Raw genomic sequence first — 25,992 nt, forward strand, 5'->3', positions numbered from 1 at the left:
GAAAACTCTGTGGACAGAGGAGCCTGGCAGGCGACAGTCCATGGGGTCACAAAGAGTTGGACATGACTTGAGCACACACATGTCTGTGTGGCTTAAACACTAGGAATTGATTTCTCATAGTTCTGTAGGCTGAAAGTCTGAGATCAGAGTGCCAGCATGGTCTGCTGCTGGGAGGGTTCTTTCTGGCTTGTACATCTTCTCACTGTGTCTTCGCATGGCCTTTCCTTGCTGCATGCTTGAGGAAAGAAGCAAATCTCTTGCTTCCTCTTCATACAAGGTCACCAAGCCTATCTGATTAGGACCTCACCCATATGACCTCATTTAACCTTAATTACCTCCTATCTCCAGATGCACTCACACTAGAGCTTAGGGCTTCAGCAAATGAATTTTGTGGAGGGGGTGGGGACAGACTTATTAAATGTATTTAAATGAAGCATAATTTCTTAAATCGGTGTAAATGAAAGAAACTCTTTTCCTTTCCCCATATAACTACTCTTAGAGTTTTTAGTGGGTTTTTTTTGGTACAGTTTTTTTTTTCTTCTGAGACTTTGGTTTACTTGAATTCTTATTGTTATCTTAGATTGCTTTTTAGATTTTTTAGGTTTTCTTTGAAGCATTCCTTTGAATTCAGAGGGTCAGTTGGTAAAAGTGGCAGTCAGAAAAAAGAGGTCTGAGATAGCAAGTGCATGTACATACAGCCAGTAGCCCTAAGTCCAAAACTGAGTGCCTTCCTCCTGGCTTACCCAGTTCAAAGGAGGGGACCAGAAATGAACTCTGGAAGGAGTCTAGGCACTAAACTCACGTCTCAGTTTATCACTGACAAGCAGTGTGACTATAGCCAGGTTCCCCATCTCTCTGAACCCCAGTGCCCTCGTTTGTACAGTGGTACCCACTCCTCGGATGGTGGTAAGGATGACACATTCTGCCTGCAGGCTGGGCATAGTCTCTGGCCAAAGGAGGTGTTTAGCAAATGTGCCTGCTCTACAGGGATGGGCAGCTGCGTTTTCTGCAGCAGCTATTGACTGAAGGCCAGCTACATGCTGGGCCCTGTGGTTGATCTGAAGTGTGTGGGATGAAAGAGGTGAGCCAGGAAGGGAATTAAAGTGATGGGAAACAGCATGGCATTTAGAAGCAGGGTGAAGGTGTCTGATGCTTGCGAGCTGTGTAGGGAAAATGTGGAATCAGGAGAATAAATGTGTTAAAAGGAGAATAAAAATAAGCAGGTAGCAGATCTTCTTTTTCTTTCCCAAATTGATTAACCAGTTTGGAACTTTGTGAAAGATTTTAAACCCACAAAAATGTAAAGTGTGATTAATACTTAATTTTATACTTGTTTGAATGATACTAAAATAGTCTTAAAATACTTTTTTTGAAGAGGTTATAATTTTGTTTTATCTTTGTCTCTTTCTCTCTGTTAACATTTTCTTTTTCCTTTTCTCAAAGGTGGCAGAAAGGGCACTCTATTATTGGAATAACGAATACATCATGAGTTTAATAGAAGAAAACTCTAACGTCATCCTTCCCATCATGTTTTCCAGTCTTTATAGGATTTCAAAAGAGCATTGGAATCCGTAGGTTTTCACAGTTTTCCCTCTCCTTCTCTTTCTTCCTCCCTCCCTCCTCTCCTCCTCCTCTTCCTTCCTTCCTTCTTTCCTCCCCGCTCTCCATACCTCCCTCTCTCCTTCCATCTTTCCCTCTCCTCCTCTCCTTTGGCCTCTCTTCTTCCTTCCTTCTCTTTTGCTTGATAAAATATCTTGTATGCATGCTGTATGTCAGATGTTGTGTGTGCTGCTGAAGATACGTGTGTGAAAAGGTAAAATGTCTACATTTTAGAAATTCACTGACTGGTTGGGGAGACCCACAAGTAAACAGATTTTTTATAAAACAGTGTTTTAAGTGTTGTTATGTTCACGTATCTGTTTATTTGAGGGCATCTTAACCTGTCTATGAATATTGCTAAGATCTTTTGGGGATGCTCTGGATCAAGTGGAGAGATTTGTATTATATTGATGGGGGTGATGATGCTCATACTGAATCTTAAAAGAATTGGGCAAGTGGATGGGATGGGGGTAGCCCATTGAGATAGTGGGTTTACCCGTCGCCTAAAAAGGCACAAAAGGTAAGAAGCACCTGTCGTGTTCTGAGGCCTGTGAATTCGGGAGGGCTGAAGCGCACGGTCATTTGAGAACATCGAGTAGTGCCTACGTGAGTCTTCACCAAGTGAATAACAAGGAGACGTTAGAGAGTTGTAGGAAGGGAAGTGGTCTGAGTTGATTTGCATTTTAGCAAGATCCATTTTTTAAAAACCAACTCAGTCATTATACATATTCTGTAGAGGGCAAAAACATTTTTGAATGTTTTTTATCATCTAGTTTTATGAAAGTTAAAGCATTCTGTATTGAATGACTTGACATGTTTCTCTATGACATAGAAAGAAAATTGAATGTGGCATTAAAAATGAAATATAATTCCATATTTCCATAGTATGTTTGTCTACAAGCTTTGCATACAACTGTAAAATGTCATATTTCTCACTTTTCACATTTGTCGAATTTGTGACTAAAGCTTATAAAAATATAAGAGCTGGCAAACAGTTAAATTTCATTATGCAGGGAGCCTCTTGAGAACCTAGAGTGCTTCTAGCACGTGTCCTTAACCGCTCAGCAGACTGTGTTTGCCTTTTCTCCATCACAGCTCCATCACGGTCATATCTGAGAAGGTCTTTCTTTTCAACAAAAGACAGCTGAAGTTTCTCTTTTAATGAACACAGGGTAGAAGCAACACAGTAAACCCACTTATAAATGTTTTAGAAACTTCAAACCCAAGGAATGCCTTTTTCAGTGGTGTTGGAAAACACGCAAAATGGAAGAAATGTTGTATAGTTTTGCACAGGGAAGTGTTATTTAGATTCTAGTCTGGAGATACTAGGCTTGTCATGGCAGAGTCCTCACATTGCCGAGAGCTTATTCTTAGACTTGATAAGCATGGGCAGCCATTTGGCTCTTGAGCTGTTTAGTGTTCCATCACTGATAGCAGCCATCACCAGCTAGCCAATTACCTTCGGCCTGTGTGTTGAGTCAGCAAGAGGACTGATGCAAATCACCACTAGAAATGTAACTCTTATTAAGCTGCCCAACTTACGGGGGAGGGGGGGCTTGGTATCATCTTTGAATATGAATTATAGATATATAAACTTTGTTACCATGGAAACAGCCTTTGATTTTGATGAATTATGTATTTTATCACTTTAGAAATAAAATTCTATGCAAATTCAGGTCTCAAAGGTTGGTCCTGCCACAAGTGTTCATTTTTAGGGTGAAGTTGCTTTATACTTGCCTTTTTATTAAATGAAATTAACAAGTGCCCATAGGCAAGTCTATTCTGGGTACCAGTGATTAGAAGGGCAAAATTAGATTTTCTTTTTCTAATCCTGCCAACCCCTCAGAAAGATCTCTTGTCTAAAGAATGTAGCTCTCTTCAGGTGGAAATGAATTGTAGGTCATTTCTAGTTGTTCCAACTAAAAAAGGGATGGTGACTAGGCGGTGTGAGCAGCTCATTCAGGTAAAGGTTGTACATCCATTTTCTTTGGGCAGCAACCCATTACATAGGACTAAACAACACGTTCCTTTCTCTCTGTGCTTCCAGGGCTATTGTGGCGTTAGTGTACAATGTGTTGAAGGCGTTTATGGAAATGAACAGCACCATGTTTGATGAGCTGACAGCCACATACAAGTCAGATCGTCAGCGGTAACTTTTTAAAGCTTTTTTGTCAGCTGTGCATAAAACTGTTGAGTTCTTTCCTTGCTCTTTGCTGAATTTGCCTCGTTGTACCTGAAATCCTAAGCAGCACAATTGTATTTATTTCCATATTCATTTTCGCATGTGCATTAGTTGTGTCTTTATTAGTGTGTCACTGGGTAACAAAGCGTCATTTTGGTTAAGTCTGTTTTCCTCCTCCCTTCCCTAATGTTTCTCTTCTGCGTCCAGGTTAGAAGCCTGACGCATAACTGGTGTTTCAGGCCCACATAAGGGGACCATCAGGTTGATAGCCATCTGGATTCACTCCCATTCTGAACTAGAATGGGGCTGATATGTCCTTCACTCCAGCAGCAAGAGAGATGGGGCATGCTTTTGTTTAGCTCTTTGACCCAGAACTTAACTTTCTATACTAGAACCCAGCACATTCCTGTGATTTAGAGGGCAGTGAAAAGAACAAGGAGGTAAAGAGTATTATGCAAATCTTGATACGTTTAAGGTCAGAGGGAGCAGAAACCAGTTGAACTCATTATAATAAATGCTTCTGGTTTCATGGGTCTTTCTTGATTTCATTTATGTGATTCTTCAATTTTGTTATTTCTCATTCAGTATATTCAACTTTCCAAAAGATGTGTCTTAGTCTGTGTGGGCTGCTATACTGTATTATAGGTATCTTGTGGGTAGCTTCCAAACAACAAAAATGTTCTGGAATCCAGAAACCCAAGAGCATGGCGCTACCATAGTTGGGTGAAGGCCCTCTTTCTGGTTCAGAGCTGGTACCTTCTCACTGTGTCTTTGAAGGTGGACAGGGCAAGAGATCTCTGTGGGGTCTCTTTTATAAGAGCACTAATCCCATTCATGAGGGCTCCACCCTCATGACCTAATCACCCCCAAAGGCCCCACCTACTAATACCATCACCTCTGGGGTTTAGGATGTCAACATGTGAATTTTGGGGGCATACAAATATTCAGACCCTTTGATGTACTTGGAGAGGTTGAGGAAAGTCTGGAGAGCTAGTTAGTAGTTGAACCGCTGGGTTGACTTTTCTCATCCAGAAGAAAATGTCAGCTTTGTGTATATTATAAAACCATAGACTTTCAAGGATCCCAGTGTTCATACTCAGGACCTGGCTAAACCTCCTGAGAAAAACTGTCTGGTTCCTTTGCACCTTTCCCCGATTTTTAATATGTTACTTGGATTTTAGATAAAAGGAGCAATGAAGGGAAAGGTTTGGTGGCAGGGGACAGATGATCGTCACAGTGATTTTTTAAAAAATTACCAAGATATGGCATACAAGAGCAACTTTATGGAATACGAAAAGTGTTTAATAGTAGAGAGAAGAGACTTGAGTTGTTTTTAATACCATGTTGAGGTAAATATTAGTTATTGGATATGTTGTACCAGACTTAAAGAACTTTTAATTTACTATATTTGTAGTTGTTTCAAATCATTAAATTTATAATAACTCTCCATGTTTCAAACTTAAAATCTTTAAAAAATGTTATTTAAGTGAAGGGAATACAGGGCAGATTTTCATACTGTGATATACCATTAAGGAGTGCATTGTACGTAATATCCTTCTTTTTATAGTAACTAGAAACCCATTTTTATTTTCCTAGTTGAATAAGAATTAAATCTGCAGAAATCCATTAAGACTACTGAAGACATGTTTCTAAAATATTCAAATCATTTGAATTAATTTCGTTCATTTTTATTGAATTTCAAAACTGTTTTATGATCATTTATCATTTAAAATAAATAGGCCAGCCTCTTGAAAAAGATAATTAACAGCAAATAGACACTATGAAGCTGACTATGACAGTCTGGTGCTTTAAAGTGATTTATAGCGAGTGGACTTTCTTAATGACAGAAGGAGTATTTAAAAACCAGTATTTTGTCTAATGAGCAATACAAGGGTATACTTAGTAGATGGAAATACTAGTTTTTCCATGGATATAGGAAGAGAAAAAGAGACTAAAGAGATTTATTTGGTATTGTCCGACAGGAGCTTCTCTGGTGGCTCAAATGGTAAAGAATCCACCTGCAGTGTGGGAGACGTGGGTTGGATCCCTGGGTTGGGAAGAGTCCCCTGGGTTGGAAAGAGTCCCTTGGCGGAGGGAATGGCAACCCACTCCAGTATTCCTAGCTGGAGAATCCCCATGGACAGAGGAGCCTGGTGGGCTACAGTGCATGGGTCACAAAGAGTCCCAACAAGAAATGAAAAGAGGATTTATTTCTAGAAGGCAAGAAGTTAGTAACTGTTGCAGTTCAGATCAACATTTTTTAAAATATTTAATCTGAAAATGGTGGGTGGAATAAGTAACTAACTCTGACGGATACATATGTCAACATTAGTGCTCTGTGAAATTGTAACAGGGAGTTTGACATTATCCCTAGTATGACAGCCTAGTGAAGTTTTAAACTGCCACCTACAGGGAGAGAGAAAAGTGGGAAAGAATAGGGGTGACAGAAGCTATATCAGAAATATTTAGGGTTTTTGAAGATAAAGCTGTCAGTATAAAAGATGTATGATAACTCAGCAAAAAGTTTACCTAGAAGAAAAGCCCCATAGGGTAGACTGCTGCTGCTGCTAAGTCGCTTCAGTCGTGTCCGACTCTGTGCGACCCCGTAGACGGCAGCCCACCAGGCTTCTCTGTCCATGGGATTCTCCAGGCAAGAACACTGGAGTGGGTTGCCATTTCCTCCTCCAATGCATGAAAGCGAAAAGTCAGAGTGAAGTCGCTCAGTCGTGTCTGACTCTTAGCGACCCCATGGACTGCAGCCTACCAGGCTCCTCCGTCCATGGGATTTTCCAGGCAAGAGTACTGGAGTGGGGTGCATTGATTGCTATACAACTCTTGATCAAAGACTGGTGAAATGCCTCAGTGACAAGATTATGAATGTTTAATCATGTCAGCTCTTCATTTAAACTGAAAATTAAGGCAATAAGAACCTAACATATATTGAAGCTGTTTTTTAGTTGAATAAAGTCTCTAAAGCCCTTGCTTACTATCTTCCTCCTCTTCCAAGTAAAAAGATCAATATGCATTGAAACTCAGCAGGATCAGCAAAATTTACTTTCAAATCAGTATTCTATGATAACATTTATTTAGACCTAATGTTGGGCTTCCCTGGGAGTCCATTGTTTAAGAATCTGCCTTGCCGTGCAAGGGAAACCTGTTTGATCCCTGGTCTGGGAAGAGCCCACATCCTAGAGCAACTAAGCCCGTGTGCCATAACTACTGAGCCAGCCCTCTAGAGCCCGATTCACAATGACTGAACCCACACACTGAATCTGCTGAAGCCCAAGTGCCTGGAGCCTGTGCTCTGCAACAAGAGAAGCCACTGCACTGAGAAGCCTGTTCCACCACAACGAAGAGCCCCCGCTCACCACGACTAGAGAAGGGCCTGCACGGCAATGAAGACCCAGCACAGCCAATGATAGATAAATAATAAAGCTTTAGACAGACCTAATGTTATCCCCAAATTGTACTGAGAAACCTAAAGTGATGATTTACCAAACAGTTTTGCTCTGCATTTAGGTATCTAGGATCCATAGTGGTTGGAGAATTATTGCCCTATAAATAAAATTTTTCAGGGTCAAAGGTACCAAGTAGGTAATTGTTTGAAAAACTGTTATGCCTACTAAAATTTATATTGTATCAAGTGTATTTGAGCCAGTTAAAACTAGTTGCAGTAAACAAGGCTTAAATTGCCAAAATACTAATTATAAAATGATGGAATGGGGATGTAAAAGTCTTTAGATATTTCTAGAGGTATTTTGGCAGGGGGGCATGAAGATTAATTTCTGTTGCTGTAGACAATCAGTACAACTTAAAAAACTGGTAATGACTTAAAAAATATAAGGCGGTGGAATTATGTATACATTCCACTTATGTGGATTTCCTTCACTGAATAAATATACTATACTACAGTGAAGTGCAAAATTCTTGCTAAGTCAAATTCTTCCCAAGTGAAGTAGAGCCCCTGTTTTTAGGAATTATCTGAATTTATAGATTCACAAATATTATCAGGTGTGCTGTTTACTGGTTCATCACAACATGAAGAAACTAGGGACAGTGTAGTGAGTTATTTTTAATAAATATGAATTTATAGTGTACCCATGTGTTCCTGGATTGCGTACTTACTACTTCATTGATATTAAAGTTAACATCTTTTCTTTTATAAAACTATGGTAATCTAAAAATGTCCTTGGCAAAATAAAATTCATTTACCCTATTTTGAACATCTAGTTTATGGGAAAATTTTAACCAAACAGTAAAATCTGAAGTCTGTAAGTCACAAATTGATATTGAGCCAATTTGAAGGCTTGGAACATTAAAAATTTAATAACTGATAATACTAACAAAGTTCTGTTGAGAATTAAAACTGAAATTATAGAAGAAAGATGTTTAGTTTTATATATAGGTATAAAATAAATTCATAATTTGGTTCCTGTGGTTTGATATTTTTAAGAACAAGATTCTGCTAAAGACTTTACATACATATAATGCAGAAAAAATGGACTGTAATAAAGAGGAAGTATGTTTTCTTGACCTACTACCTTCTCTATATCATGTCATCTCTAGCAACCCTTTTGAGAAACTATTCAGAGAGAAAAAGAAAATCAGATTTGAACTAGACCCAAAGTAAAAATGCCATTGGATTTAGGGTAACAGATACTTATAAATGTTGATCTTTTTTTTTCTTGGTATTTTGAAGTTAATCTTCCTTATTAAGCTAAGTGTAAAGGAATATTAATGTGAAATGAAATCTTAAAATATACTTGTCATTTCCTACTCTATGTTCTTTCTATATATGTGTCAAGGAAAAAAAAAGAGCAGAAAACCAAAAAGATTAAACACCTACAAGTTTAATGCCAAAGTTTTCAGAGATTTTTAAAAGACTGGGTTAAAATATGTCAAAGGGGCAGTTATTGTTGGATAATCTTTTTAAACTTTCTCAGTTGTTTACCTTATATTCTATTTTTTTTCCCCAGTGAGAAAAAGAAAGAAAAGGAACGTGAAGAATTGTGGAAAAAACTGGAGGATCTGGAGTTAAAGAGAGGTCTTAGACGTGATGGGATAATTCCAACTTAACAAAAATAACGACAACAACATTACTAACCTGTGGAGTCACACATTTATGTAGTAGAAGATGGAGCAACAGTTTTCTGTATTGTGCAACTTTACAGTAGATATCACATTTGTTTCATTATTACAACAGCACTGTATATACCTGTCTCTAAGTAAAGGAAAAAAAAAATAAGGACTTCAATCCAAAGTTTGGACAGTAGATGGACTTCTCAGAACTTGGCAAACATAATTATTGTTCTAACCCTCTTTTAAAAAAAAAAAGCAGTCTTCAGAGGTCTGTTGATGAAATTGCTATATTAAAATTCCATTATTGGGAGTTCCTTATTTATCATTAGCAGAGAGTATGAAACAATTTTCAAATGTGAACAATCTTAAATTTAGCTTGTCTTTCTGCTAAGCTGTTAAATGTATTTATAGTAAAGGAAGGAAAAAAAAAAAGACTGTCATTTCCTTATAAGTTTGTATAACATCCTCCTCTGGATAACTTGACTGTAATTTGACATCTTTTCCTTTTGCACATCTTCATGAGTTGAATGTGGAATGGGGCTATGAAGTATAAAGGTCCCGTGTTAAAAGTTTTGTTTACTGGAATGAACATCCTTCCAGTAACCAGGTAGTGCTGGTACTCCTTTAGTTTTAAAATTAGGAGTAAAAGAGAACAGGTGATAAACATGGTAGGGAAGGGAATTTCGGATTCATGCCTGAGTTTATGGTGAATCCAGATCAATGTCTTGAATCCTTTGAAAACAGGCACTGGGACAGGAGAGGGTTCAGCACCTGACCAGTATTAGTTATGTACATCACTGAAAACACATACCAGAGATGTTTTAGAAATGTCAGGAGACATCCTTTCGGACCATTTGGAAATAAGAAAGACAAACACTGAACAGTACAACCATGAAATTGATTGCCAGGATGTGAATCTAATTGGGAATAGAGTCGAGCAAACAGCTTGGACTGTTTGGAGTTGTTGCCTTACTTTTTAATATGTATTTATAAAGTATTCCAGCAAAAAGAGGATGTAGCCTCTGGGGAAAACAAACATATTACAGTGTTTTTTGTAGATTCTCGTTCTGTATCCCATCACAGCGCCAGCCCTGTTTTTAGCCAGAAAGGATTCAGGATAAACATTATTATGCATTCTGAATTGGATGCGTATTCCTAACTACTGTATTTGTTACCAAAAGTGGTTCTACAAATGCTACTGAAAAAAATCTGGAAATTCCTAATGTCCTGAGTGTTAATAATAAAGTTTAAAAATGCTTTTATATCAAAGGTGCATTGTGACCAAATTGTTTAAGAAAACAACAACAAAAAAAACACAAAATCTAGGGCTGTATTATAGATATATCTTACTGGCTCTCTGCTCTGTATTTGAAAGAGGAATCTTACATCTTGGGGAGTTAAAATGCTGATAAAACTTGTGTACATTGTGTACTTAACCTAATGCAGTTGCATTATCATGTACTGAAAGATACGTGTTTTGGGATTTATTTCCAGGATGCTTTTGCTTGTTATGGACATGGCAGCAGTGAGTTGATAATCCTAAACCATCCCTTCCAGAAGTATTCGTGACATGGAGCTGATTCTGCGTTCATGTGTTGAATTGTGATAGTAGCAAACAGGAGCATATGAACTGTTGTTGCTCTTAATAGAAATATGGTATCAATATGGGCTTGTATAGTTTATTCCTTCCATTTAAAATATAAGATAGAATATGCAGTTTTATTCTTTATAAGAAAAAAGGAAAAAAAAAAAGCCGCTGACCTTTCTCCCCTATCAAGTGTTTCAGGATTATCAGGTCACAGTTTGTGCATCAAAAGTCAGCCAGTTATGGACATTGTCATCTCAATAACTTTGTAAAACAAAAACAAAACTTGGCATTGTTAATTCTGAAAAAGAAACAGCAGTAAAAGAGTCATATGCAATATCAAACACAACATGGTTTAGTGGAATTAATAGATTTTTTTTTTTTAAAGAACTTTAATGGGGATTCAATGTAAAGCTGGCAGAGGCTGCCAAAGATGAAAGAACTTACTTTAAAAGTGCTGGAGCAAAGGTGCAAGTTCAAATGCTAAAGATAAAAAATAAATTTGTAACAAACGATCTCCTTCAGCCCTTTTGATTTTAGCCCATGGGTTTTGACTTTGCTTTATATTTAATTTTGACAATATGAACTTTTGTTTGCTATCAAGGTCACAGGTTTATGAACTATATCTCTGCCCATTAGAATGAAATGCAGTCATTTGAAATGAGAAAGACCAGGACTCTTTATTGCACCTTACCCTGTCCTCAGAGTTAAGGTGAAAGCTGTACCGATATCCTTGATGTCAATTTCGTATGCTGAGCATTCCAAACTGAGAAGAATAAAGCCAAATTTTAGACATATTTAAAGAAGCTATTATATGTCTAAAATTCATAGGGCAACTTCTGAGAAGAAACACTGTCTTTTCTACTTTAACCGAAAGTGACAATGTGACATTTGTCATGTTGGATCCAGTGACGCAGAGTAACTGAGGTAACCTGACTGTTGCACTATGTGACATATTTAAGGACGTACTTGCTGCATTTGCAGCAGCCCTCTCTCTTTGTCCTTTCCCACATTTCTGCTGTTGCTGCAAGTCGAGTTAATTGTGACAAATGCATCTTTGTGTTATATTTTGTTTGCTTCCTAATTTCCAGAACTATATATAAATATATTTTTTAAATAGCAAATATTGTAGTTAGTGAGTGATGATCACTCCAACCTTATCCCTACCATATTGGTTTCAGGGGTAGGACTAAGAGTGTCTTTGGAAGAAAAACAAAAAACGAAAACAAAACCCTGTGGTTTAGAAGGATGCTGAGGCCTTAGGCTGTGGGCCTGGAACAGCCATGTGAGTGAACTGACCCATCTCATACTTTGAATCAAGCATGCATTCCTTTTCTCATTGTGCAAGTGTCCCCAGTTTTCCCTCAGTGTTTAGTTTTCGGCCTTTGAAATTTTATTATATTTTGCTCTCCCTAATATCTGTTTTTTATAAAATAAAATAAAAAATAAAAAAAGTGAGATATAAGTAATACCCTCAATGCCTCTGGATACTCACAAGCAGGGTTATACTCCTTCATCTTGGGCTCACTTGCCTAAATGGAAGGGTTTAATTTATTTTGTACCTCCTTCTATGCGTGGGACAGTCCAGGGTGCGGAGCCAGGAATTGCTCATAATTGCACCTGCTATACTTAAATGTATAGCCCTAGGCTCAATCACACTATGGAAAGAAAAAAAAAGTATATTTAGAGCTTTAAAAGCTTTTTTATTTTTTTGTGGGGGCCGGGGTGGGGGGTGGGTGGGAAAGGGAAGATGTATGGATGCTATTGGCATTTTTAAGTGTTCAGAGGTGTTTTTTTTTCCCCCTTCTGTTTTGTTTTTTTCCCTTCAATTGGATGCACTGACCTGGCCCAAGAAATAAAGAGATTCTCTCTTTTGATGCTGTTACCAATGTTATGACAAAGTGACAGTCGCCTAGAACAAAAAAAGTGGCACCAGACATGATCAGTGATATTTATTTGCACATCGATATTTTTATTTTTATATTCTGGCTCAGCTGCTTCTCTGAGTGGAGTTAAGGAATGAGCCACAAAGAATTTTTGTAGTAGCTATATTGGGAACGCATTTTATATTTCTCAGTATTTAATTTTGAAACTCTAAAAGGATGGTGCATCTTGAGAGAAAGCTGAGCAAATTTTAATCTGGTGGAATGTTCGTTTGTGCTGCTTATTGTGCACAACTGCAGCAGTAGCATCTCTCTTGGAAATAAACATCCCAGATTATGACGTCTATGAATATAGGTTTCCTTTTCTACCCCACTCTTTCCCTTCCCTCCCCCGTCTTTCCTTCTTTCCCTTCTCTTTACTTTTTTGGAAATCACTTATTGTATATAAGTTGTAATCCAGACCTCATGTATCAATGGGGAACTTTCAAATATAAATATTACCAATACATTTTCTGGTTGTTGTCTGATTTTTGATTGAGGTATAATGAGAATGACATGTCCATTGCTTTTGGTTTGAGGACTTCGCTTTAGCTTCATACATCTTTTGGTATTTTAGTATTTCATTGTTTTAGCAGGAGAGGGCAGCAAAAGTTCATTTTCCCTGTTAGAAATGCTGTGGTTCATGACCGGTTTTAAATTTAGTTGTGTGTGTGTGTTTTTAAACAGCATCTGTTTGTGGGTAGAGGTAAAAAATGAAACATTTTTGATAATGAAAATTTGCATATGAAAATTATAGACTGATTGAACCAGACAGTGAAGACTTCTGATCCACATGAAAGTCAAAAGGCCACAAAAGAATCTTCTGGCACTGGCTAAAATATGCTACTTCCTTTTCAAACACAACAAAATGCAAGCTGAATCTTAAAACACTTGGAGTTTAAAATGTCTTTCTTTGGAAATGATTTACTTTCTTCAAAGTGGTAACAGAAACAAAAATGAAGGTGCTCCTGAAGGAAAATGTAACCTTCCCCTTTCACAGCTGTGTGAGAGGTTCTGTACTGTGGGTACATCCAATAAAGAAGCGGTGAAGAGTTTTCAGGCGCCTGGCTATGTGTGTGTGTTCATCTGTTTCTGACCTCCGTGACCTTTTTGAACCATACAAATGGTAGATTTGATCAATATAAATGTGAAGTTGGTATGTTCAGGCTTTCAACTTGAGTAAATCGGTTTGTAATTAGGGTGGGCTTCAGGATCTATTGCTGGATATGCAAATACCCCAAAACTTGGTGGCAAAATCAAAGTTATTTTGTTCACAAATGTACGATGTGGGCAGGACTTGGCAAGAATTCTTGTCTTTGCTATTCCAGTGTCAGCTTGGGTTTATCAAGGGGGCCAGGAGTCATGGCTCACTTGCATGGCTGGCCAGTCGGTGCTGGCTGTTGACTTGGGGTTCAGCCAGAGACCTCATTTCTTCTTGACACAGACCTCCTTATGGGGGTGCCTTCCTTTACTTCCTCAAAGTATGAAAACTAGGAATGAACGTTTTAATCGACAGGAGGTGGATACTGCGAATTCTTTAAAACCTGGGCCCAGAAACTGTCACAGCATGATTTCGGTCATATTTTGTTGCTCAGACAGTGATGAAGTCTGCTCAGATACAAGTGCAGGGGATGTGAGCCTCATTGCTATGTGATGAGAGGAATGTCATCTGTAGCCAACCCTGGGATACTTTGTAAAGCATTTGATTTAGGTGTGGTTTACTCTCTTGGCTAATTAGATTTGGAACCACGTAGAGTTAACTAGTTAATGTTTCATGTTCAGTTAAACTAAGTTGGGAGGGGAAAAAAAATCCTTGTACATTCAGTAGTTTTGTATTTCAAAGCATGACAATTTTACATCTGAAGATCACCTTGGTAAGTTACTTACCAAGAAGAAACTTGTAACAAAAAATTTCAGGGTTCATAGAAATATGAGTTGATTTCCATGGAATGTCTAACCTTTTCTATAACATTGCTTCCTGTCTTATAATGAAGCAAAACAAATGTATAATCCAGATTTTGTTTGTTTGTTTGTTTTAGCCAAGACTAAGTATGGAAAAGTATGGAATAGTTGACCAAGACTGTGGGATTAGGGGAATTAAAATTTGCTTGTTTCTGATTATGATACATGTTCATTGTATATTCTTGAGAAGGAAGATTTTAAGAAACAAACTGAATACCTATATGCTACTCCCCGTATCAAAAAGACCATTAAAAGTCATGTATGTTCATTGATTGACTGGACCAATGTTAATTGATCACCTCTGTCCAGAGTTTTGCCCATCCTCCGTTGTTCCCATTTCCTACATCTTTATTGTCTCATTTAATTTTGTTCACAATCTGAATTAATTATACGATTTGAGTCAAATTTTGCTGCTACCAGATGATATGGGGCCTCAGAACCAGGATGGATATCAGTCACGGCCCCCTTTGTCCTCCCTAAAGCTCTTCAGGCAAGGTGTCTTCAGCCAGTGTCACCCAAGATGATGACCATGGACTTGGAAGACAGAGACCCCTGGGATCATTTGGCTTCTGACATTTATCAACGATGTGACTTTGGGAAAACTGAGCTAAGCCTCAAATTCATTTGTAAAGTGGTACTTATTTTTCACTGTTGTTATATTCTATTAGGCAGTATATGTAAAATAGCATAAAGTGTGACACATGGTAACCTTAAAAATATTATGTTTGATGAATACTTTATTAAACCCAAAAGTTAAACCCACAGCAGAAGAATGGAAGTAATAAAGATTATTAAGCAGAAACAAAGTAGAGTATAGAAAAACAACAGGGAAAAGTGAAACCAAAAGTTGGTACTTTGAAAAAACCAGGAAAATTAACAAACCTGTAACCAGATGGACTAAATAAAAGAAGACTCAAATTACTAAAAATCAGAAATGAAAGTGGAGATATCTTCGCTGATTCTATAGAAATAAAACATAAGAGTACTGTGAACATTTTTTTGCCCCCTCCAAAAAAAAAAAAAGTTGGGTAGTCTAGATGAAATGATTCAATCACCATGAAATAGAAAATCTGAATAGACTTATAATTAGTGAGAGAATTGCATTGGTAATCAAAAATCTCCCAACAAAAATCTCGGCCCAGGTGGCTTCACTAGTGAATTCTACCAAACATTTAAAGAAGAATTAATACCAGTGCCTCTCAAATGTTTTCAAGAAATCAAAGAGGAGGGAACACTTCCTAACCCATTCCTATCAGGTCAGTATAATCCTGATACCAAAAACAGATAATTTAAGAAAGTAAAACTAAAGACCCATATCCCTTATAGACATTGATAAAAAAATGTCCAGCAAATTGCTAGCAAACAGATTCAGCAGCATATTAAAAGCATTATCCATAATTAGATGGGATTTATTCCTGGAATGCAAGGATGGTTCAACATACAAAAATGAGTCAATGTAATGTACCACATCATCAAAATGAAGGGAAAAAACCCCAACGTAGTAATCTCAACTTATGCAGAAGAAGCATTTGAGAAAATTCAACACCCTTTCATGATAAACACTTAACAAAATAGAAATAGAAGGAAATTATCTCAACGTTGTAAAAGCCACATGTGAAAAATCCATAACAAACATGGTATTCAATGGTGAAAGACTGAAAGCTTTTCATCTAAGATCAGGAAGAACATGAGGATACCCACTTTTTCACTACTTATATTCAACATAGTGCTGGAAGTTCTATTCAGAGCAATTAGGCAAGGAAAAGAAAAAGCATCCAAATTGGAAATGAAGAAGTAAATTTGTTTGCAGGTGGTATGATGTTACATGTAGAAAACTCTAAAGACTCCACAAAAAGTTGCAACTAATAAAGTAGCAGAATACTAAGTCAACACACCAAAATCAGTTTCATCTCTGTATACAATGAGCAAACTGAAAAGGAAATTACAAAAACAATTCCATATACTATTAGCATCGAAAAGAATAAAATCCTTAGTAATTAATAGTGAAAGACTTGTACAATGAAAACTACAAAACTGCTGAAAGAAATTAAGACATAAATGGGAACATATTCCATGTTTATTGATTGGATTAATTATTATTGGCAAAATACATACTGCTGAAGTGATCTACAGATAGAGTGTAATCATTGTCAAAATCCCAATTGATAATGATTGATAAAAGGATTTTTTGGAGAAATTAAAAAATCCATTCTAAAATGTATATGGAATCTCAAGGGAGCATGAATTGTCAAAACGATTTTGAAAAAGAACAAAACTGGAGGACACTCTGATTTTAAAACTTACTATAAAGCTACATTAATCAAAACAGTGTGGTGGTTTTGGCATAAAGCTATATAGGTAAATGGGATAAAATAGAGAACTCAGAAGAAACATATATGGTCAAAAGATTTTTGACAAGGCTGCCAAGACCATTTGATGAGGAAAGGAAAGTCTTTTCAAAGAACAGTGCTGTGAAAATTGGATGTCCACACTTTGAAGAATGAAGTTGGATCACTATATACAAAAATAACCTCAAAATGAATCAAGGACCTAAATGTAAGACCCCAAATAATAAAACTCTTGGAAATAAACATAGGACAAAAGTTTCATTGTACAACATTGTACAATATTTGACAGGACTTCTTGGACATAACATCAAAGGCACAGGTAACAAAAAATATGTGAATTAGACTTCATGAAATTTAAAAAATTTGTGCATCCTAAGATACTATCCACAGAGTAAAAAGGCAGCTCATGAATGGGAGAAAATATTTGCACATCGTATATCTGTAAAAGGTTTAACATCAAGAATATGTGGAGAACTTTAAAAAACTCGATAAAAAACTTAAACAGCCCAATTCAAAAATGGGCAAGGATTTAAATAGATATTTTTCCAAAGAAGATAATAACTGGCCAACAAGCACATAAAAAGATACTCAACATCATTAATCATTAGGAAACTACAAATCAAAACTGAGGTATACCTCCTCATACCAATAAGGATGGCTACTATCGAAAAACCAGAAAACAAGAAGAGCTGGCAAGGATGTGGAGAAACCAGGTCATTTGTGCACTATTGATGGGAATGGAAAATGATACAGCTGCTGCGGAAACAGTATGGAAGTTCCTCAAAATATTAAAAATATCATATGATCTGGCAATTGCCCTTCTGAGTATATACCCAAAAGAAATGAAAACAGGGCTTCAAAACGTTATTTTTACACCCATCATTATTCACAGTAGCTGAAATGTGGAAGCAACTCAAGTGTCCACCAGCAGATGGCTGGATGAGCAAAATGTGGCATGTACATGGAATATTATTCAGCCTCAAAAAGGAAGGAAATTCTGAAAGATGATACATCATAAATGAACCTTGAGAACATTATAGTAAATGAAAATAAGCTGGTCACACTAAGGCAAATAGTGTTTGATTCCACTTAAACGACGTACTTAGATGAGTCAAAACCATAAAGACAGAAAGTGTAATGGTTGTTGCCAGCGGCTGAGAGGAGGAAAGAATGGGGTATCTTCTAATAAGTATGGAGTTCCAGCGTTAAAAGATGAAAAGAGTTAAGAGGATGGGTGGTGGTGATGGTTGCACACTGAAGTGTACAAATGACCTGTACATGTAAAAATGATCAAAATGGTTAATTTTATGTGTATTTTACCTCAATAATAAAAAATGCTACTAAACCATTTTCCACCGTGGATATGACATTTCACACTCTGAACAACAAGGTATGAGGACAACAACATTCAAAAATGTTGGCACATTTTTGCCAACATTTAGTGGTGTCACTTTAAATAGTTTTAGCCATTCTGGTGAATGCATATAAAGATATTTTATTGAGGTTCTCATTTGTATTCTCCTGATGACTAATTATATTAAACACCTTTTTCATGTGTTTTTGGCAATTTGTATATCTTCTTTTGTGAAGTGTCTGTTCAAATTTTTGCCCATTTTGCTTTATTGTGTTGTTGACCTTTTTATTATTGAATTGTAGGGTATCTTTATGTTTCTTGGGTAATAATTCTTTGTCACATATATGTTTTGTGAATATTTTCTCCATACCTAATGAGCAAAAGGTTTAAATTTTGATGAGATATAATTTAACTTTTTTTCTTTTATGATTATTGTTTCTTGTGTCCTAAGAAATCTTTCTTCCTGCTTCCTTTCATCCCTCCCTGCCAGTCCAAATTATACTCTTTTATATATCCCCTTTGAAAGCTTTATAATTTTTGCTTTTATGTTTAGGCTCATGATTCATCTTGGATTATTTTTTTGTGCTCATCTCTGGCTATTTTCAAAATTTGCTTTATCCTTTGTTTTCTGTTTGCTTCTGATGTGCCTCATGTTTTGCTTCATATTTATCATGCTTGGAGATCACTGAGCTGCTTAAATCTCTACATATTTACCTATTACCAGATTTGGTAAATATTTTGATTGTTATTTTTCAGATATTTTTTTCTGTCCTGTTCTCCTTCTTTCTTCTGGAACACTAATTACATGTACTTAAATCTTTGTTATAGTATCATACATCACAGGTACTGTTCATTTTTTATTAATAAATTATCTTTTTATTGAGATAGAATTCACATAAAATTAATCATTTTATTTACTTTTAAAAATTGGCCATTTAAAAATATACTAGTCACTGACATTTTGTACATTAAAGATATTGTACAGCTTTCTTTTCTATATCATTCCAAATATTTTCACCATCCCAAAAGAAAACCCCATAATCTTCAGGTAACCACTTTCCATTCCTCCCTCCCAACACCTGTCAACCATAAATTAGCCTTCAGTCTTTATGCATTTACCTAGTCTGGATATTTCACATAAATGGAATCATATAATGTATAACCTTTTTGTCTGGCTTCTCTCACTTGGCGTATTCCTTTTGAAGTTCATATTGTATGTATCAGTACTTCTTTCCTTTTTATTGCTGCATATTTCATTGTATGATATACCACATTTTATTTATCTATTATCAATTTATTGATATTTAGGTTGTTTTAACCTTTTGGCTATTGTGAATAGTGCTGTCATGAGTGATCATTATGAGTTTTTGTTTAAATACATGTTTTCAGTCCTTTCAGTAAATAAGGTTGGAGTGAAATTTCTGGGTCATATGGTAATGCTATGATTAATTTTCTGAGGAACTGTCAGACTTTTTTTCTACAGTAGCTGCACTAATTTACACTCCTTGAGCAATGCATGGGGGTTCTGATTTCTTTACCTCATTGCTAATGCTCGTTGTTTTCTGTTGTTGTTTTTATCTATAGTCATCCTAGTGGATGTTCTGTTCATTTTTTAAAAAATATCTTTTTTCAGTGCTTTTTAAATTGATACTATATTGATCTTCCTCAAGTTCTTTTTCCTCTGTCCTCTCTATTAACTGTTATGCTCATATAACAAATATTTTTATTTTAGATACTATATTTTTTAGTTTTAGAATGTTCTCATGGTTCATTTTCTGGAGTCTATTCCTTTGTTGAGATGTCTATCTTTTCATTCACTGTATGTCTTTCTTAATATCATTCTGTATAGTTATCATAGCTATCATAAGGTTCTTTTTGCAAATTCCAGTATCTGGGACTTGTCTCTCTTAATGGTCTTTTTCTTGAGAATTTGTCCCATTTTTCTGGTCCTTTGTATGTTGAGTAAATTTGAATTTTTTCTTGGATACTTTAAATTTTATGTTATGGGAACTCTGGATTGTGTAATATTTCTCTGAAGAGTATTAATTAGTTGTAGCAAACACTAATTTGGTGGGACTCTACAAGCTCCGTCGCTTGGTAAGTAGCTCATATCATCGTTCAGTTGTCTTATCCTTCTCTGGAGTTTGTTCCACGCGTGTGAGGGTCAGGTGTTAGTCATAGATTTGGGTTAGGTTACGCACACAAAATTTTTGTTTCTCCTTTCTAGTGCTGTCCTTTCTGTGATATTACCCTCACTTTCCAATGGCTGTGGCTGCCCTGCACTCTGTGGTTCTTTAGGGCAGAAAAACAGTTTTCCTGTTATGTTCTACTTGTGTTCTCCTGCTTCACCTAGCATTGACGCTCAGGCTCAAACTTAAAAAATGGAAGATTTACCCAGTGTCATCCTTTTTTCCCGAGTGTTGCCTTTCCTACAGAATATGCCTTTTAGTGCTTTCCAGTTGCTTTCCTTCTCCTCTGTGTGTGTGTCTCTTTTGTGCTACATTTCCCCATTTTTATCTGCATGAAGAGGTCTGGCAGAATTCTGATCATGTATTCTTAAAGCAGATTTTCCCTCAAGGGCTATAATTTGGAGACACATGATTCTCTCCCTCCCCCACCCCAAAACATTCTACATATGGGGCATGGTACTAAGTCAGGTAAGTATTTCCCACACATCAGTAATTTACATATCACTGCCATTAATTTTGCCACTTTAATATTACACTTGTAATGTGTTAGCTTATTTTTAAATGAATCATATTTTCATTCAATTTTATTTATTCGCTTTTAAAACTTTTTATTTTGAGACAAATTTAGACTTATACAAGAGTTGAAAAATATTACCGTGAATTCCTGGATATCCTTCTTCCAGCTTCCCCTTATGTTACCATCTTCTATAACCAAAGAGGATTTATCCTTGGCACAAGTACCCTAGATGTAATGCTGTCAACTAAAATACAGAATTTATTCAGATTTTACCAGTTTTCCCATTAATGTCCCTTTTCTCGTCTAGCATCCAATTCAGGACTCCACGTTGTAAGTAGCTGTCACGTCTCCTTAGTCTCTTCAACTTGGTGACACTTTCCAAGTCTTTCCTGATCTTTCATTACTGATGCTTTTGAACAACACTGGTAAGTTATGTTTTAGAGTGTCCCTGAGTTTGGGGTTTCAGATGGTTCCTTATGATAAGATTGAAGTTAGAGGCATTATTTCAAGATATTGATAGGATGCTTCAGAGATGATGCTCCTCCCTCAGTGCATGATATCAGGGAGTACATGGTGTCACTGCTTATTATTAGGCTAGAGAGAATATTAACATACTCATATTAATGCAGCCCCTGATTACTGACTTAATTAAAAGAATGATATATTGGGAGGATGGGAGAGGGGAGACACAGGTTATGCAAAATTAAGCTGAATCTTTGACAATGTTTGTAGAATTTCCAAATCAAGAAATAACGACATAAGCAATTGGACATGTGGAAGCAACTACTGATAGCTTGCAGATATAATATAGGTAATATTAGCTAAAGGTATTCAAGAGGAGAGAGATCATGAAAAAAAGGCTTAATTGTCTTTTATCAAAGTCTTGATGTCTGAGAAATAGGTCAAATAGTGTGCATTCTTTTTTCAAAAACTCAAGTGGAGCAGACCTATAACAACCTCCAACGCAAGTTGAGACATGCCTGTTGGTATAAAAGGGGCTTTCTTCAGACCAGAGTGATTACATATTGTATGGATAGAGCACATCCCGGTCAAGAATTAGGATGTAACAGGTTGAGTTGATATCCCTCAAGATGCATAATTCTTTTTCTGAGATTCTGAGAATGCAGGGGGTCAGGAATTGATCTCTGCCACTGATTAGAAAGAAATCTGGCACAGATAACCTTCTAGTTTGCTTGAATGAGGAAATTTGAACATCAGATGGTGTTAATTAGGCGTTTACAGGCTATTTCACTGACACAAAAAGGATATTATCGCTGTTCCCCCTTGCACTTCAGCACCTGGAGTGTCTCAGACAATAGCGAATTCACATAATGAGCAATGTGAAATGGCAAGTGATTATGACTGAACAAATTGAGCTTGTGGAATCTCACAGGCAGACTCATTTCCTCCTTACAACTCTGGAATAGCTCTGTCTCTTTGGAAAGCCTGCTGCTTGTTCCAGGAGCTTCAGCAATCCAGGAAGGACCACCTGGAGAAGCCCAAGAGGGGCCAGTCAGGAGAGAGAGGAGAACTTTCATTATTTCTTCTGCAGACTCTGAAAATCCAAAGGTCAGGAGGCATCCTTATGGGGCTGGAGTCCTGTACTCTTCTTATGGCTAATTTGATGAGGAATCATCACAGGGAGAAACCTCTGAAGATACATAAAACACCGCATGAATGGTTCAGCTAAATTACAGCAGTGGGAGAGGGAAGGGAAGGGAGGTGCTGGGGAGAATCATTTTAAAAGCTCATGAATAAAAAGTATATCAATTTTGCAGGCTTTATTTTCATTATGAAATTATATGTACCCTTTCATTTTTACTGCTTCTTGAGGTATAATATGGGGTTTCCCAGGTGGTGCTAGTTTTAAAGAACCCACCTGCCAATTCAGGAGACATAAGAGGCATGGGTTTGATCCTGGGTCAGGAAGATCCCCTGGAGAAGGGCATGGCAACCCACTCCGGTATTCTTGCCTGGAGAATCCCATGGACAGAGGAGACTGGTGGGCTGAAGTCCACTCGGTTGCAAAGAGTCTGACATGACTGAAGCAACTTAACACACATGCACATCCTTGCAGAAAAGAGTACATATGCTACATGAACAACTCACTGCATTTTTTACTGTTTTCTTTAAAGAGATAAAAACAAGAAACCAAAGTGAGACATAGAAGATAGGTTGGGAAAGACTGCATTCTGCTGTTACCATCTGGAGACAAACGGCTCGATGCTTTGATGTACACCTGATAACCACGTATGGCTACATCTCCTTGAAATTGTCTCCATGCCGCTAAGAACCAACCAGGATCACCTCAGGCTGACCTCCTTTGAGGATACCCATAGCAATGGAAGTCCTGCCAAGTTCGGCGCTGAACCCAGCAGCACCTGGGAAGACAGTAAGTCTTCAGGTACAGGCTATAAAAGAAATAGGACTATGAGAGATTAAAGGAATCATTACAAAGTCTCTCCTATGGTTTCTCCATGAGCTTCATGGTTTGTTTCCATCCCATGACACATCACTGATTCAGATAAATGAAAGAAAGCCTGAAGAAAAGGCAGTGGATTGCTCTGAATATCAGATCATGTCAACATTCTTCCAAAAACCCTTTCCGTGATTACTTGATGTACTAGGAACAAAGACTAGACTCCCAAGCGTGGTGTACAAGGTGCCAAGTTATCTGGCACCACCCGGCTCTCTGATCTTGCCTGCTATTCTCTTCCCTTACTCGTTGATCCGAGCTCCCTTGGCTGCCATCTTCTTCCTTGGCTCTGCCTCAGGACTTTTGCATTTGCTGTTTCCTCTGCCCTCGGTACTTTGTGTCATTGGCTGCTTCTCACTTTTTAGTTCTCTGCTTAGATGTCAGTGGATTCCCATGACTGGTCTACCTAAATAAACAAGTCCCTTCTTCTGAATCACTCCTGTCTCATAGTCCTCTTTATTTACTGAATTTAGCTTCTCATAGCCTGAAACTACCTTTTATTTGTTAACTTTTTTTAACTTATTTTTACCTCCCCTTTCTAGAAGGTCAGTTCAATAGGGGAGACTTTATCTGCCTCACTGATGCCTATAAACTAGCCCTGAGAATAACAGTGCCTGGCAGGTAGTGGGTGCTCAGTAAGTCTGTGTTGACTGAATGAGTAAATGAATAGTGAACAATATGCATGATAAACGTATCCATTACGCTAAGGTTTCTGTGAGGATGAGCCTATGCTCTTCTTCTTTGGAAGGCCCCTGGGGTCTTGCGTATAGAGATCTGAGCACTGTGCTCTACATGTAGGCTTCTGCAAAGCCCAGGCTAGCTTACTGAGCTCTGTATTAGTTATTGCTGTGTGACAATTTACCATAAACTTAGAAACTTTAGAGACTTAAGTCACATTCATTAGCTCCTAGTTTTTCTGGATGAGGAGTCTGGGCATGGCTTAGCTGGGATTTTGCTTGGGATTTTGCATCAGGCTGCCATCAGGGTGTAGGCTAGGGTTGTGGTCTGTTTGTTCTCAAGGACTGATGGGGGAAGGAACTGCTTCCAAGCTCACGTGGCTGTTGGCAGAATCCTGTGCTTTGCAATTTTAGCGCTAAAGGCCTCAGTTTCTGGCTGGCTATTGGCAGGGTGCTGTCCTCAGTTTCCAGTTGATTGTTGACCAGAGACTATCCTCAATTCCTTGTTATGAGGGTCTCCCCAGTCTGCCTGCTCACTACAGTGAAGACAGCAAGGGAGAGAATCTGCTACAAGATGGATGTTCTGATCTTATGTCATGTGGTCACAGAAGTGACATCTCATTTCTGTTGCCATATTCTAGCCTAAAGCAAGTCACAGGTCCAGGCTATACTCTAGGGGAGGAGATGATGTGAAACAGGAATGCCAGGAAGCAGGGCTCCCTGGATCATCTTAGAATCTGCTTGTCACTGTCCATAATCTAGTTCCCAATGGTTTACATCCTCTTGGTGTCCTTCCTGCCCCCCAAAATACATCCACCTCCTTCCAAGAGGAGCCACTTCTTTTCTCATTACATTTCTCATTACAGCCTCTGTTCAGTCTTTTTTTTTTTAATTAATTTTATTTTATTTTTAAACTTTACATAATTGTATTAGTTTTGCCAAATATCAAAATGAATCTGCCACAGGTATACATGTGTTCCCCATCCGGAACCCTCCTCCCTCCTCCCTCCCCATACCATCCCTCTGGGTCGTCCCAGTGCACTAGCCCCAAGCATCCAGTATCGTGTATCGAACCTGGACTGGCAACTCGTTTCTTACATGATATTTTACATGTTTCAATGCCATTCTCCCAAATCTTCCCACCCTCTCCCTCTCCCACAGAGTCCATAAGACTGTTCTATACATCAGTGTCTCTTTTGCTGTCTCGTACACTGGGTTATTGTTACCATCTTTCTAAATTCCATATATATGCATTAGTATACTGTATTTATGTTTTTCCTTCTGGCTTACTTCACTCTGTATAATAGGCTCCAGTTTCATCCACCTCATTAGAACTGATTCAAATGTATTCTTTTTAATGGCTGAGTAATACTCCATTGTGTATATGTACCACAGCTTTCTTATCCATTCATCTGCTGATGGACATCTAGGTTGCTTCCATGTCCTGGCTATTATAAACAGTGCTGCGATGAACATTGGGGTACACGTGTCTCTTTCCCTTCTGGTTTCCTCAGTGTGTATGCCCAGCAGTGGGATTGCTGGATCATAAGGCAGTTCTATTTCCAGTTTTTTAAGGAATCTCCACACTGTTCTCCATAGTGGCTGTACTAGTTTGCATTCCCACCAACAGTGTAAGAGGGTTCCCTTTTCTCCACACCCTCTCCAGCATTTATTACTTGTAGACTTTTGGATCGCAGCCATTCTGACTGGTGTGAAATGGTACCTCATAGTAGTTTTGATTTGCATTTCTCTGATAATGAGTGATGTTGAGCATCTTTACATGTGTTTGTTAGCCATTTGTATGTCTTCTTTGGAGAAATGTCTATTTAGTTCTTTGGCCCATTTTTTGATTGGGTCGTTTATTTTTCTGGAGTTGAGCTGTAGGAGTTGCTTGTATATTTTTGAGATTAGTCGTTTGTCAGTTGCTTCATTTGCTATTATTTTCTCCCATTCTGAAGGCTGTCTTTTCACCTTGCTAATAGTTTCCTTTGATGTGCAGAAGCTTTTAAGGTTAATTAGGTCCCATTTGTTTATTTTTGATTTTATTTCCAATATTCTGGGAGGTGGGTCATAGAGGATCCTGCTGTGATGTATGTCAGAGA

The 25,992-nt window shown here is 37.6% G+C and overlaps 1 protein-coding gene across 7 annotated transcripts in view; it reads left to right on the forward strand.

Moving 5' to 3' along the window:
* The window catches only part of PPP2R5E (protein phosphatase 2 regulatory subunit B'epsilon), a 160,869-nt gene extending 147,447 nt beyond the window's left edge, over positions 1-13,422 (forward strand). For 4 of the 7 annotated variants that reach the window (XM_086320352.1, XM_086320353.1, XM_086320358.1 and 1 more), the window contains 3 exons: positions 1,444-1,571; positions 3,647-3,748; positions 8,758-13,422. In XM_086320352.1, the coding sequence (XP_086176478.1) occupies positions 1,444-1,571; positions 3,647-3,748; positions 8,758-8,857 (330 nt within the window). In that variant the 3' untranslated portion in view covers positions 8,858-13,422. The remainder of the gene's footprint in view (positions 1-1,443; positions 1,572-3,646; positions 3,749-8,757) is intronic. The other 3 variants (XM_086320354.1, XM_086320355.1, XM_086320357.1) reach the window with 1 other exon arrangement.
* The last annotated feature ends 12,570 nt before the right edge of the window (positions 13,423-25,992 follow it).

The sequence above is a fragment of the Bos grunniens genome, chromosome 10 (assembly GCF_055505025.1).
Source record: "Bos grunniens cultivar Pamir isolate PY7600 chromosome 10, Bosgru_T2T1.0, whole genome shotgun sequence".
Lineage (NCBI taxonomy): Eukaryota > Metazoa > Chordata > Mammalia > Artiodactyla > Bovidae > Bos > Bos grunniens.